General features: G+C 46.6%; 1 protein-coding gene across 3 annotated transcripts in view; it reads left to right on the top strand.

The window, feature by feature from the left end:
- The window catches only part of TNFRSF21 (TNF receptor superfamily member 21), a 36,392-nt gene that overhangs the window by 13,628 nt on the left and 9,089 nt on the right, over nt 1–13,675 (top strand). For all 3 annotated transcript variants that reach the window (XM_071548239.1, XM_071548238.1, XM_071548240.1), the window contains exon 4: nt 10,167–10,432. In XM_071548239.1, the coding sequence (XP_071404340.1) occupies nt 10,167–10,432 (266 nt within the window). The remainder of the gene's footprint in view (nt 1–10,166; nt 10,433–13,675) is intronic.

The following is a 13,675-nucleotide window of genomic DNA, read 5'->3' as shown; positions in this document are numbered from 1 at the left end:
CAGCACATTAGGGTTATATGTGGGCTTTTTAAGTCAGTTTTTTCTATAGATCCATCACATAATGAAGGGAAGCAAGTGCATGGAAACAAAACAGCTGAGGATGTCCTTCCTCAAGCCTATTTAACTGGTACCCTAAATAAGGAAACCCAGCTGCAGGGTTGGCACTCACAGCTCTAAGGGATGACTCTGGATGCTGCTTTAGGACCCCTCCTTTCTGCTTGTGTGGGTAAATGAGCCACTTAGTGTAATGGTCTTGTTTGGTAGAGGTAATTTTCCCTGCGATCAGCTGCTGAATGGGTCTGATCATGGTTTCAGGAGCATCACGCTGGGAAGCAGGGTGAGGATGGAGGAGCTGCTGTGGAAACGCCCCTGCTGACTCTCACACATCTGCAGGGCATGGGGAGGAGTGATGGGTTAAATGCTTCACCAGCCGCTAACTGTGGTGGCCTCGAGGTTTTGTGCCCAGACCACAGGTAGGGCAGAGAGGGCCACAGCATATCAGGAGGGCAGGTGTGCCCATTGCTGCTGACATAATTGGGTAATTGCGGTTACACCTGGGGAGAGGAGCAGCCCTGGGCTTGTGTGCAAACCCTAATATGACTCTGGCAGGCAGAGCATCAGATGAGGGATTAGTATCTGTCTACCTGCCAACACAGAGAGGCAGAAGGTGGTGTGTTGTGTTTTTGTTTTCCAAAGCAGTCTCCTCTGGCATCTGCAGCTTGATTATCTACGGATGACTCCTGATCCTCTGATGACAGGCTGTCCACCTCCGCAGAGAGACCCAGGCAGAGAGGGAGCTGGTTAAATTGGAAGAGGCAGGTATGTGCCGGGCACTACAAGGAGTGTGGATGCTCTGGTACTACTGAACCTTAAAACAGGACTGGTCCCTCACTGGAGCTTGTTCTGCTGCATTTTATGCTACATTTGCTCCAACACAGGCACATTGCTCTGCTTTGAGTGGGATGAAGCAACTCCTCATCTGCAGCACAAACCCTTGCAATGGGAGCGTTGGGGTGACATCCGATGAGTTCAGAACACCATCTTCCATGAAATAACCAACTGAAAACATTGCTCAGGTTTGCCCAAAAATCGTCTTGGTCGTTTTTGGGAAGCTCTGCCATTTCCAAAGGCCATATGCAAGAGCTAACCAGAACTTTATGGTAAAACTCAGCCTTGGAAAATGGAAACGTGGGAGACTGCTGTTCTGTTTAGAGAGGAGGAAACCTAATCATGTACAGGTTTATTATCTCTTGTTCCTCAGCCTTATTGCATTAGCACCAAAGACTGGTGCTTGATCACTTTTAATGTGCATTGCTACATGAACCATCTATCCACAGGCATGGGCAGGGCTGTGTGAAACTGCCTTGGGAAGCTGGAACATTTGCTCCTAAATCTGCTTCAAAATAGAAGAGGAAAAAAACAAATTACCCCATGGCCAAAGTTCCTGGGTGGCCCCTGTACTAATTTAATGAGGAATTGGGATTTGTGCCTGCCCATTAAGGTGTAAGGCCGAGTAAGGGAAGCAGGACAGCTCTGCAGGAGAGGAGGATTGTCCCTGTAGAAAAACACTCCAAGCCCAGCAGGTTTTTTGCTAAAAACCTGACACCAGTTTCTGTGATTTCACACTTTGGTGAGGCTCTCACACATCACTCGTTGAATAACAAGGCAGATTTTTTTTTAACTTGCTCTCCAAGACTGGAAGAAAGAAAATGTAGGAGGTGAATTTAATCCTCGGGTTGGCATCTGTGGGTGTCTGGATATTTATATGGCTCTGGCCCTGGCAGTGTGTGTGCTCAGGGTTACCAGCTGTTCCAGAGGGTTATCATGAAGATTAACTTTGCAAAAGCTGTTTAAAATTTAATAATTACATAAAATACTTAACGCTGGCCATTCCCATGGAAACTAAAGGAAGACCACATCCACTCTGAGGGTCCCCCAGTGCAGCATCCCCTGGCGGTGGGCAGGAACTCAGATGAGTCCCAGGAAGGTTCGACCGAGGTGCTGTTACAAAGGTGACTTCCACATAGTATTTGTTGGGAAGGGAGATCTTGTTTCGCGCTGACCCTCAAGTTCCCAGGTCAGAAACATGTTCATAACTGCATGTGCCTGATTACAGACCTTTCTCCACTGCCTGATTTGGTTATTTTCCCTAGAGCATGTGGGAAGTGTTTGTCAGGAGTCCCTTCTTGCCTTGCAAGATACTCGGTTTTGTCTTTTTAAAGAAAAAAACCAAAAGTCCATACATAAGGATTTAATGATTTGTTGCCCAAACAGCACTTGCCGAGGATGTGAATCACTGGCTCCTGGGAAGGTCTGATAGCAGGACTGCCCTCCTTGGTTGCGAAAACTACCAGATCGTTAACAGGTCTTTGTGAGTGAGTCCTTTCTTCCTGTCTGGTAAAGGCTCTTGTTACAATCATGGAATTGTTTAGGTTGGAAGGGACCTTTAAAGATCATACAGATCCAACACCCCTGCTGTGCGAGGGACACCTTCCACCAGATCAGTTTGCCCCGAGCCTCATCCAGCCTAACCTTGAACACTTCCAGGGGTGGAGCGTCCACAGCCTCTCAAAGTAACAATTTCATCCTAACACCTAATCTAAACCTGCTCTCTGTCTGTTTAAAGCCATTCTCTCTTGTCCTATGACTCCATGCCCTGGTCAAAAGTACCTCTGCAGGTCTATTGTAGCCTCTTTAGGTACTGGAATGTGCTATAATGTCACCCTGGAGCCTTCTGTTCTCCAGGCTGAACAACCCCAACTCTCTCCTCCTGTTTTCTTAGGACAAATACTGCAGCTCTCAGACCATTTTTGTGTCCTCCTCTGTACCTAACAGTTCCACATCCTTCTTAATGCTGGGGATCCTAGGGCTGGATGCAGTACTCCAGGTGGGATCTCAGGAGTGTGCTTCTTATGAAACCCAGAATATGTCTGGCTTTCTTGAGAGGCAAGCACACATTGCCAGCTCATGATTAATTTTTAATCCACCAGCACCCCCAAGTCCTTGGCAGGGCTGCTCTCAATCCCTTCCTTCCTACTGGCTGTTGCTCTGACCCAGGTGCAGGACCTTTCACATCTTCCAGACCTTTGCTTAGGACCTGAAATATATTTGGAGGGAAGGGGGAGGAATTTGACTTTCCAATAACCTCCCCTTTTTGGCAGCAGTTGGTGAAATTTTCACATTCTGGAAAGGTGTTTGTGTCAAGGATTAGGTATGTCAAAGTCGTGGTTTGGCCAAGATGTGGTGCCTTGTCAGCTGGAGTGTGGATGTGCCTCATCCTGGCTCGCTTGTACATACAGGCTCTGTGTGTGTGCTCAGAGGTAAAAATAGGCTGCTGTGGCTGAGTTTTGCATGAGTCAGGAGGATATTTGAGGGAGGGAGGTGGGCTGAGCTCAGGAGCAGAGCTGGGTTTGCAGTGATTCGGAGCCTTCATCTGAATGTCAGGAAGGGTTGGGCTACATCACCGAGGTTTTTCTGTCTGACTTGTGTGTGCCCTTGGGCTGTGCTCTCTGTGATGTTTCATCCAGACAGCCTGTCACAGTCAGGGTTTGTCACTGCATGTGGTGCACAGACTAACTAATATTGCCCATCTCTGGAACACCTGTGTCTGCAATGTAGGTGGTGAAAGCTCCAGGTGCACCAGCTCAGATTAGTACTGGGATGGTGGAGGTCAGTTCCCCCAGTGTTGTGGGTGAACTGGTGGGATCTGTCCCTGCTGATGAAGGGCTGGAGAGTGGAGTCTCCCGAAATCCAGCCTTTCTGAAACTTCATGAAGCTGTCTCTGGAACCCTGGGCAGATGAGCTTTCCAACTGGAACTGTGCTGTGTCCCTTCATTATTAATGGAGTGAGAGGACACATGGCTTGTGAGGGCTCTGAGTACAAGGTTACACCTTAAAGGTGGCATTTTTTTCAGGAGCACTCTTCTGAAAAACACCAGTTATGTTTGGCTTGAGTTCTGAAAATGAAAACAGTGACGTCTTTTTGTTCATGAGAGGAAGGAACTGCAGCTCTCTGTGGCCAGGCTGTGGTTAGGCTTCACTGGATCTCCTGCCAGGTGCTTGGGTGTAGCCTTGATGCAGTGGCTCTTCGGCTGCTCTTGAGTTTGCTTGAAGATATAAAAAACAATGGCAGAGGAGAGGAGTGGCCTCTTGCAGGTACTGTACATGAGTGTGCCAGCACTGCCGGTCACGGCCCCGCGCCGCGCTGGCTCCTGGCCCTGCTTGAGGCCAAATGATGCTGAAGAACTGGGTCCGTGTCCAACCTGTAAATAGCAGGATTATGGAAGACCAGTGAGGCTTGTCCAGAACAAGTCTTTAAAGCTCAGCCAAGTCCCATGTGCGTGTTTGATGACCACCTTGGTGACGTGGAAGGAGTGACTGCTCCATCTACATCAAAGTGTACTCCAGTAAGGCAGGACTCATCTGAAGGAGCTGGAAATGGGTGGTAAAAACCTTGAACCAGATTCAAAATAAGCAAATGAAAGTTGCTAAAATAAACTGAAATAGTGTTTATGGGCAAAGAGAGGCAGAGATGAGCAAAGGGCAGTGGAGCTGGTGAAGGGGCTGAAGCACAAGTCTGATGAGGAACGGATAGAGGAGCTGGAGGTGTTTAGCCTGGAGAAAAGGAGGCTCAGGGGGGACTTTTATCCTTTATGACTATCTGGAAAAAGGTTGTAGAGAGGTGGGGGTCAATCTCTCTGCCCTGCCTCTTGAGGAAGGTCCTCCCTTCAGCTCAACATCTTTGTGAGATGAGTTGTACGTGTGTTCAGCAGTTCCAGACTTCTCTCTGTTTCTCCCAGTGGCCTGGCTATAGACATGCCTTGTTTTTTCCATGTTACCATGTGTTTGCATTCACCCTTGGGCTTTACACTTGCCTGTGCACATGTTGGCCTTGTCCTGACTTGATGTGGGTGGAGTTCATCATTGCTCTGGGGTTATCACTACCTTAGAATGGTAGGTGGTTACATGGAGTAGCCCATCAGAACATTTAGAGTCTTGCAATGTTAGGATAATGGCACTTGAAATGCAACCTGCCCATGTACCTAAGACACACATGGATGTCCTGGATCCTTCAGATTGTTGCCTGCTCTGGACTGGCCATGGAAAACACAGCTCAGCTGGATTCAGCTGTGGGGGTTCCTTTTAATTTTCATTATCTGAGGCGAGCAAAGCTGGGACATCAATGGTGATGGTTCCTGATGGTGATGATGTAGAGGGTGGTGGTGTCTCCTGCATTTGCAGGAGGATGGTGACAGCTCTCCCAGGCTGTTCCTATGGCTGTGATAAAAAAGGAGGACAACTCTGTTGCAAGCTTGGAGCAGCTTTAGCACAGCGTCAACATGGCTGTGACCAGCCTTGCGTGGGAAGTGTGAAATGGCTGGGTTAAAGCACCATCTCTGCTGAGCTTGGCCATTTTAGTTGAGATTGCAGGGGTCTGGAGGGCTTTGAGCATCATATCCAGCCTCAGTGTGCAGAGGAGTATGGTGGGACAAGATCCTTATGGTTCAGGGGCAGGGGAGGATCCAGGACCTAAAATGGAGCTGGGATTCTTTGCTCAACACACCTTGGTAGGCACCTTCCCATTGTGGTAGGATGCACTGGCACCACTATTAAGTGCTCTGCAGAGTAGCTTGTAGGACTTCTGGAAATATGGAAATAGTAGGACAGTAAGCATATTATAAGCATTACCATTTTATTTTAGCTTGAGCAGTAATACTTGGCAGCGTGCAGCCCCAACTTGTCATGTAATGGGTTTAATCTTATTTTTCAAGAACAGAGGGAGCAGTGTTTTCCTTACTGGCTGGAGCCAAATCTGCGCTCATGTCTGTGTCTCTTCCATATCTGGGGTTTTGTTTGCACAATATTGTAGTGGATGTAGCTAACATATGGGGCTTAAATTCATTTAATAGTTACTAGAAAATTAGTTTAAGGTTCTTACAGTATTAAGGTAGACATTTCCAAATTCATTTTTAATGGAACATTTGTTCTCCAAAGATTATTACGCGCCATTAAGTCCTCTGCTGCCTGGTGTGTTCTCGTGCCCTGGGATGTTATTGCCAAGGGATATAAACATGTTTATGGGCCCAATTTATTGAACGGTGAGATTAAATATACTAAACTTGAAAATGTCAGTAGGAGCATGAGTGCTTTGTCATAAATCCTATGTGAGAACATTAGGACATAAATGTTGTGCCTCCGCATAGAACTGGCACAAATCAAGTTATGAGCAGCCAAAAACTTTTCTCACCTGTAGAGCAGCTGTAAACACTGGTATTTATCAGCACTGAATACACAGAGAAGAGCAGGTAGTGTATGGGTTTTTCCTTTTCTGGATGGATTAGATGTCCCATGCAGGGGTCATAAAGCAGCAAATTATGTTATAATACCTGTGTATGATTGGTGTACATGGCAGTGGGTGTGGACAAAGCTCCCACCCAGCCATAGTCACCTTGCTGCAGGGCAGTGCTGGCAGGGGGACCCATTGCTGCTCATTTTATGTGTGTGTGTATATAAAAAAATGTGCAGCATTATCTCTATCCACATATAGATATAGATATATATCACTCAACCCAGCAAAAATAAATTCCTGAATGCAAGAGTGAAAAAAGACTACAAGATTTATACAGTGAGATAACTATTCATGCACTCTCTCTCTCTCCATATATATATCAGTGCATAAATCATCATATATATATATAGAGAGAGAGAGACAGACATCTACCATAGGTAGTATCAAACCTTCTCGTTGATCTGTTCATTGGTTTTATTATCTTGGTGCACAAGCCCTGCAGAGCTTTTTCTGCCCTTGTATTCAGGGATTGTTATGGGGTTTTATCCCCTGGATTGAGTGATACAATCAAGTAGCAGCTGCATAAAGGTGGCATTTTGCTGCTCATAGGTCAAAAGCAGTTGGATTTGCTGGTTTAAGGGCCTGACTCCAAACCTATGTTGCCTTTTGGGCTTCTTACTGATCAGGATATGTGATACTGGAAGGCACAAGGACTTGGCTGCACGCGCGGTTTGGGCTGTCTGTCCTTCCTGCACAGGACTAACAGCCAACCTGGATGCAAAGTCATCGATGGAGAAGAATTTGGTGTTTGCCTGGAAGCACACAGGCAACCTGTGTCCTTTGAATTGAGGACCACAGAGTCTTCATCTGTGTAATGGGAAGTGTTAATAAGACCAGGCTTAATTCCTGTTCACTCTTGTAGCATGATGGGCAACAGCACTGAATGATCTGAAAGTCAGTAAGCCCATCATAAATCTCAACAGCAGGTTTGCAGCCTTTTCTGCATAGTTAAAACCAAGCCCTGTGCTTGGTTTGGGTTTTTTGGGTGGGCTGCATCTCCCATTCTGGGCTGGTGGGCTGAGCTTTTCTGGTAGGAGAAACTCTGACTCTTACAACCCTATATGAGATAGTACATGCACTTCACTGTAAACAGCTTGGGAGGGAAGTGTGGTTGTGAGGGGAGGAGGGTGGGGAAGTACAAAATGTGGTTTGTACTTTAGAGTTCCTGTTTTAGAGCAGGTTGAACACCAGCTGTGAATGCTTCAAGCACTGTGGGCTCATGGCTGTGTTAGCTAGTTTGGAAGTGAAAACTAAAGTCTATATATAGCAGGTCTTGATAAGCTTCCCTTAAGTGAGAAGAGGTTTGCTCAAAAATATCTTATGAAGGTGTATAGTTTTTGCACATATATATATATTTTAATATAAGCATATATAGACATATATGTAAAATAGCTGTATCCTGTATAGAGATATATAAAAGTATGTGCAATATATACAAAAATATACACAAATATATATAAAATATATTGGGCTGAATAGATATTTTATCTATGTATGTATATTGTATTGGGTTTGCATGGCAAGGTTTTGGTAATAGGTGCCTGCATGGGTGGGTTCCTTGTGAAGCTGCCAGAAACTTGTCCCCTGTCTGACAGAGCCAATGCCAGCTGGTTCCAAGACAGACCCACCAGTGCCCAAGGCTGAGCCCACTAGAGATAATGGTAGTGCCTCTGGGACAAGAGAGTTAAGAACAGGGGCAAAAAAAAGCTGGTAACTTCATCCAGTAGAAAGAGGAATGAGAACATGTGAGCGCAACAGCTCTTCAGACACCAAGGTCAGTGAAGAAGGAGGGAGAAGGAGGAACCAATGCCCAAAGCAGGTTTGCTGCCAGGACTTGTGACCTGTGGAAAGGAAAGAGTGGAAAGAGTGTGAGGATTCCTCCCCCTGAGGAGGAAGGAGCAGCAGAGACAACATGGACTACCCACAGCCCCCATTCCCCAGCCCCCTGGACTGCTGAGGGGAGGAGGGAGTGAATTCAGGAGCGAAGTTGAGCCTAGGAAAAAGGGGGGTGGGGAGGGAAAGTGATTTAGTTTTTATTTCTCATTACCCTACTCTGCTTTGATTGGTAATAAGTTAAACTGATTTACCGAGTCTGTTCTGCCAGTGTTGGTCACTGCAGAGTGATCTCTCCCTGCCCTCATCTCAACCCACGAGCCTTTTGTGATATTTTCTGTCCCCCGTCCTGACACCCAATCCCGTCAAATTTTGGAAGGTAAGCAGGGTCAGGCCCAGTTAGTACTTGGATGGGAGACCTCCTGGGAATACCTGAGGTTGTAAGTTCTAGTCCCAAGGACTTCACTGTCACTATCCAAGCTCGCTCGGCCATGGCAGATGAACCTTAGGAGTAAAGGTTGGGGCCAGTTCTGCACACGCTGAGCCTCACCTAAAAACTCCACTGCGCAGGCTTGAAGGACACACCCACGTGGGGAGAGCCCTTCCTAAATCTTTATTTGCGAAGCCTGGCCATGGTGATGATCCAGCTGAGGAGGGCAGGGACAGACTGGCTCTGGTGGGCACCTGCTGTCCAGCTGGGGTCAACCCATCCCATCTGTACATACATATATATATATATATGTATAAAGGGGATAGCAATATAGCTATATCAGGTTGTATACTTTTTATATATAATTTTGTTTTGTATGCATCTATTTGGCTATATCACAGCTGTGACCTGGAGGGGCAGTTGGGACTTTTGGTTTAAACTGTGTTAGAAATTGTTAGATTTTAGGCCAGGTGGAAAGACTCTCACTATGACAGTCTTCTCTAAGCAGCTATTTTTGCTGATACTGCTGTTGTGCCTGCAGAGGGAAAGAGAAGTGCTCCCTGTAGTGATGGGGGCACGCTGGCTTGTTTGGAAACCTGAGGTGTGATTATCTCCCTGGAAAAAGTGAGTTTCTCTTTGCAGCTCACCTATGCCGACCCTTTGTTAGAATAAAGGTGTTGCTCAGCTTGATAAAACAGGATTAATTAGTTATTATGAAGGAGATATGGCTTTATTTGAAAGTATAACTCCTGACTTCTAGTAGACTCAAGGATAAGTGTACTGTTTGTACTGCTCCCGAGCCTATGGGGGGGAAACCCTCACTGTCTTGGACCAGCATGTCTCAAGGGCTTTTCTGGGGGAACCTCTTTTTTCTCTCCATAAAGCAAAATTCCTACCAGATATTCCATTCACCCAATGCTCACCTGGTGCGGCGTCTCCCACCCCGGAACTGAGTCATCCCACCAGTCTGCACTGGAAATGGCTCTAAATGTGATCATAGTTACTGTAGGTGCTCTGTTATGGAAATATTCATCTTTAGAGAGGTGCTTTGGTGACTCACCTCTTAATCCAGCTCCTGATTAAAGTGGTGGCTTCAATGCAGGTGTGTGGCTGAGCACATGGCCCTCTGCCCTGTTCCTGCAGCTGTACCCTGGCTGAGTACCAGGGGTTTTCCTGTGCTGAACAGTGCAGGAAACTTCACAGCTAAATTATGTGATTGATTTTGGACTGCACTGGAGCAACTGGTGGGTCTGTCAGGCTTTATGTGCATAGGAGCTGTTCAGCATGTTATGGGTGCTGCTTCTCTACAGCCTGGACTCATAAAAGATCTTCTAAATAAACCAAACAAACTAATCTTGAAATAATAATAATAGTCTTAATAAAAATATTGTTAGTAATAATAATAATAACAACAACAAAATCTCAAGACAAACTCAAGAAAAGCAGAGCATGGCTACTTGGGGATGAGAGAAGCTTTGCTAAAGCTTAGGTTTGAGACTCTGGGAGCCTGCAGACCCCTGTGCCTCACCTGTAGCTTTTCTGCCCCCCCTGCAGGCATCGACATCCTGAAGCTGGTGGCTGCCCAGGTGGGGAGCCAGTGGAAGGACATCTACCAGTTCCTGTGCAACGCCAGCGAGCGGGAGGTGGCAGCTTTCTCCAATGGCTACACAGCCGACCATGAGCGAGCCTACGCCGCCCTGCAGCACTGGACCATCCGCGGGCCCGAGGCCAGCCTGGCCCAGCTCATCAGTGCGCTCCGCCAGCACCGCCGCAACGACGTCGTGGAGAAAATCCGCGGCCTGATGGAGGACACCACGCCGGTAAGGATGGGCTGGGCTCCCTGAGGTCTTGGGAAGCATGTGGCCTGGAGCTTAGCTAAGAGCTTGGCTGGGCTCCATCTTTCCACCGAGCTCCTCAGGGCCTTATGTTTAAGTTTGTACGTTGCTTTTGAGCAAAGCTTTGCCAAAGTTTTGATGAGCTCTTGAGTCCCACATGTTGTACCAGGAAGACTTGGTACTTAAGCCCGCATCTCAGGGATGTGGAGGAAAAAGCATCTCTCTTTCAACTTGCTCTTAAATGCCATAATTTAAGCCCATACATTTTGTGAGAAGGGCTGTCCTGGGTTGAGCTGGCAAAACCCCAACTGTCCAAGACAGAGAAAAAGTGTCCTCCTCCCCCAACCAGCCAAGGGAAAAAGAAGAGGGAGAGGAAAGAAAAACCCTCAAAACCAGGTTTATGCTGGAACTAACTACATGTATTTATACAGAAAGGAGAAAATTAAGAGGAAACTACAATATAACACACACTTGCACAAGTTACATATATAACAAGGAATAACTTCCCACTCCCTAATTAATACAAAGCAAAGTCTATTACACTAGATTTGTAAGTACTCTGAGAGACAGAAAGAGTAACAACAGAAATGTTTCTACTTCCCTGAATGCAAACAAAATGCAAGCAGAGGCAGCAGGATCAGGGCCTAGCATAGCAGAGGAGCTGCCAGATGTCCTCCTCTTAGTGCAGCCATGATGGAACTGACCAAGCCACTCCCACACACTGGATTTACACCCTTTGAGATGCTGTAGTATGGTATGGAATACAATATTATTGGCTGGAAGAAGTCAGTTGTTAGCTAGCTCAGCCCAGCTTAAATCAGCTGACAATCCTAGGCCTAGCTGAACGTTAAAACCTAAGTTTAGGCCCACCTGGCTAAACCCATAACAAAGGCCAAGTATCCTTGAGCACTAAATGAATTGCTTCTTTCAAGATGGTGACTGGTAGCATGGGTGAGTCTGCTGTGTGTGTGCATGCAGCCCTCCAGAGCTCTTGCTCTTTGGCAGCCCTGGCCTTAAAACAACCTGTTCCATGTTTTGGGAGAATAAATAGATTTCCGCCGAATATCGTGCAGTAGGTTCTGAGCTAGGTGTAAGTTATTGTGAGGTGCCTCAGTGACCTTTGCAGTTTATTTTGCTCCCCACTGCCTTACTTATTTCAATTTTTGGCTCTGATAACTTGTTGGTCTTATGGAAGCATTTGTAGAGGTGATGAATGGGGCTTTTTTTGAACATGGAAGTCAATTGGCCAGCACGTGTATGGAGGTGGGGGGCAGTTGAGTTGAGGGAGGGCTCTTCCCCCTGAACGGGTTGGTAAAATATTTCCCATTATCTTAGCAGTGACAGGACCCAAACAGGAGCAGATGGGTGCTTGCAGACCTCTCTGGGCACTTGCTGGAGGCCTGGCAAGGTGAACCTTCACATATAGTGAAGCTTATGGGGAAGAGCGTTTGTTGGGCAGGGGCTTTGACCATCACAAACTTCACCCTGTAAGACAGACTGTGGTCCCTTCACTGTTGTTGCTTGTCTTAAATTACTTCACTTAGTGTATGAAACATTTTGGTCCCTTGTAACCATTGTGTGAAATCTTAGGTTTTGATGCAGTGGCAGGAGCCCTGGGCTTGTGTTTTTGAGAAACCCTGAGTCAGGTGTGTGCTGAGTGTTGTTCCACGTGTCCTGCTCAGATTTGGGTAGGTTTGCTTTGCCAGCTGTCTCAACTCTCCTGCCTCCATGCAGTTGCTGTTTGTTTCCTTCCGGGTCCTGGTAATTAAGCAGCATGTGGCCTTCTCATTGATGGCAAAAAGTGAAATGAAAAGCCCAAGACTTTGGGCTATGGTTAGGGAGAGGAGAGAGGCAGAAAAAATTGTCATTTTGCATATGTGCATTAAAGTTAACCAGTATGTGCATTGTTCCAGGAGGACACATTGTCCTCTTGCTCTCCTGAAGCAGGTAGTAACCTCTGTCCTCCTAGTTACTGCTTTGACTTTGAATTCTGTGGCAAAGCACTGGGCAAGGACATCAGATAAAACATGGGGCTTGTGCATCAGAACAAATCTGGGCTGTGCAGTGTTAAACACTCCTGAGCCTTGCACTGTTTTGGCCAAGACCATCAGGCTGTGCTTATCAAATAGCACAGAAAATGCAGGTGGTGGCTCCAGGAGCAGGGTTTATTGTGTGACTTGTTGGGATGGTGGACTTTTGACCATGGAGTAACCAGAAACTCTGACAATAACTCTGAAAACACATTGAATGGGTTCTCTGGAGAATGAGCAAACCAAAATCTCATGGATAGCTGTATGCAAATCTTCTGTTCTTCCCAACCACTTTTCCCGTGTCTCTTTTATCTTTTAAAAGAATGTGTTGTTGTATTCTTCAGTGTCCAGCAACACCTGGACCCTGGTGGTTCCCAATCAGTTTCACTTGTTTTTCTAGAGATGGGTAAAAATGGATTGTTGATCTTTTGAGCAGGTGGCTTGAGTAGATTGACATGAGATATTTGGTTAGTTTCAGCAAAGGAGTTGTTTTTTAACAAATTCACCCAAGCTGGCACATCCTCTTTCCCCCCATGCATCTGATTGGGCTTTTTCAGATAAGCATCCCTCATGATCAACCTTATGAGTTGGCCATTCCCCTGCCCTAGAGATCCTGAAGCCCTGTGTAGGATGTCAAAGCCTGGAAGCCCCCGGGGGTGCAGATTCAGTACAGCAGCACATTGTGTTTCTACAAGGTGTTACCTGCTGTAACCTGTCTGCCTCCTCTCCCTGAACTGACTCCTGCACTGTCGATGTGGGTGGTGATGGAATGTCTCTGGGAGGGATGCAGGAAGCTGTGGGAAGCAGCTTGTGCACGGGAGTCTGAATCCCTGGAGAACTGTCCTGATGGCTGATCTGGATTCCAGTGGCTCAGGGAGCCAGGATATCACTGCCAGAAGCAGGCAGGAAGGTTGGTCTTCGGGTTTGGTTTTTTTAATCTGCTAGTTGGAAAGCCTTTAATTAGAACTAATTGGGGTTTGACTCTTACTGATTTCTCTGTCCAAATGCAGACAAATCGAGGCAGTTTTTCTCCATACCAAACTGATTTGATCTGAAGGAGTGGGTTGCCCTTCTGGTGGCTAGCATGGGCCCTGTCCTGCACCTCTCCAGCCCTGCAGAAGTAATCTTGCAAAAAAACCCCCCCAAATAACAACAAAAAAAAAAGAATAAAAAGAGTTTTTTGTGATGGGGAGAGAAT

This window comes from Pithys albifrons, chromosome 2 (assembly GCF_047495875.1).
Source record: "Pithys albifrons albifrons isolate INPA30051 chromosome 2, PitAlb_v1, whole genome shotgun sequence".
In the NCBI taxonomy this organism is placed as follows: Eukaryota; Metazoa; Chordata; class Aves; order Passeriformes; family Thamnophilidae; genus Pithys; species Pithys albifrons.
Note: the sequence above shows the minus strand (reverse complement) of the source record. Positions and strands in the feature narration are given on the sequence as shown.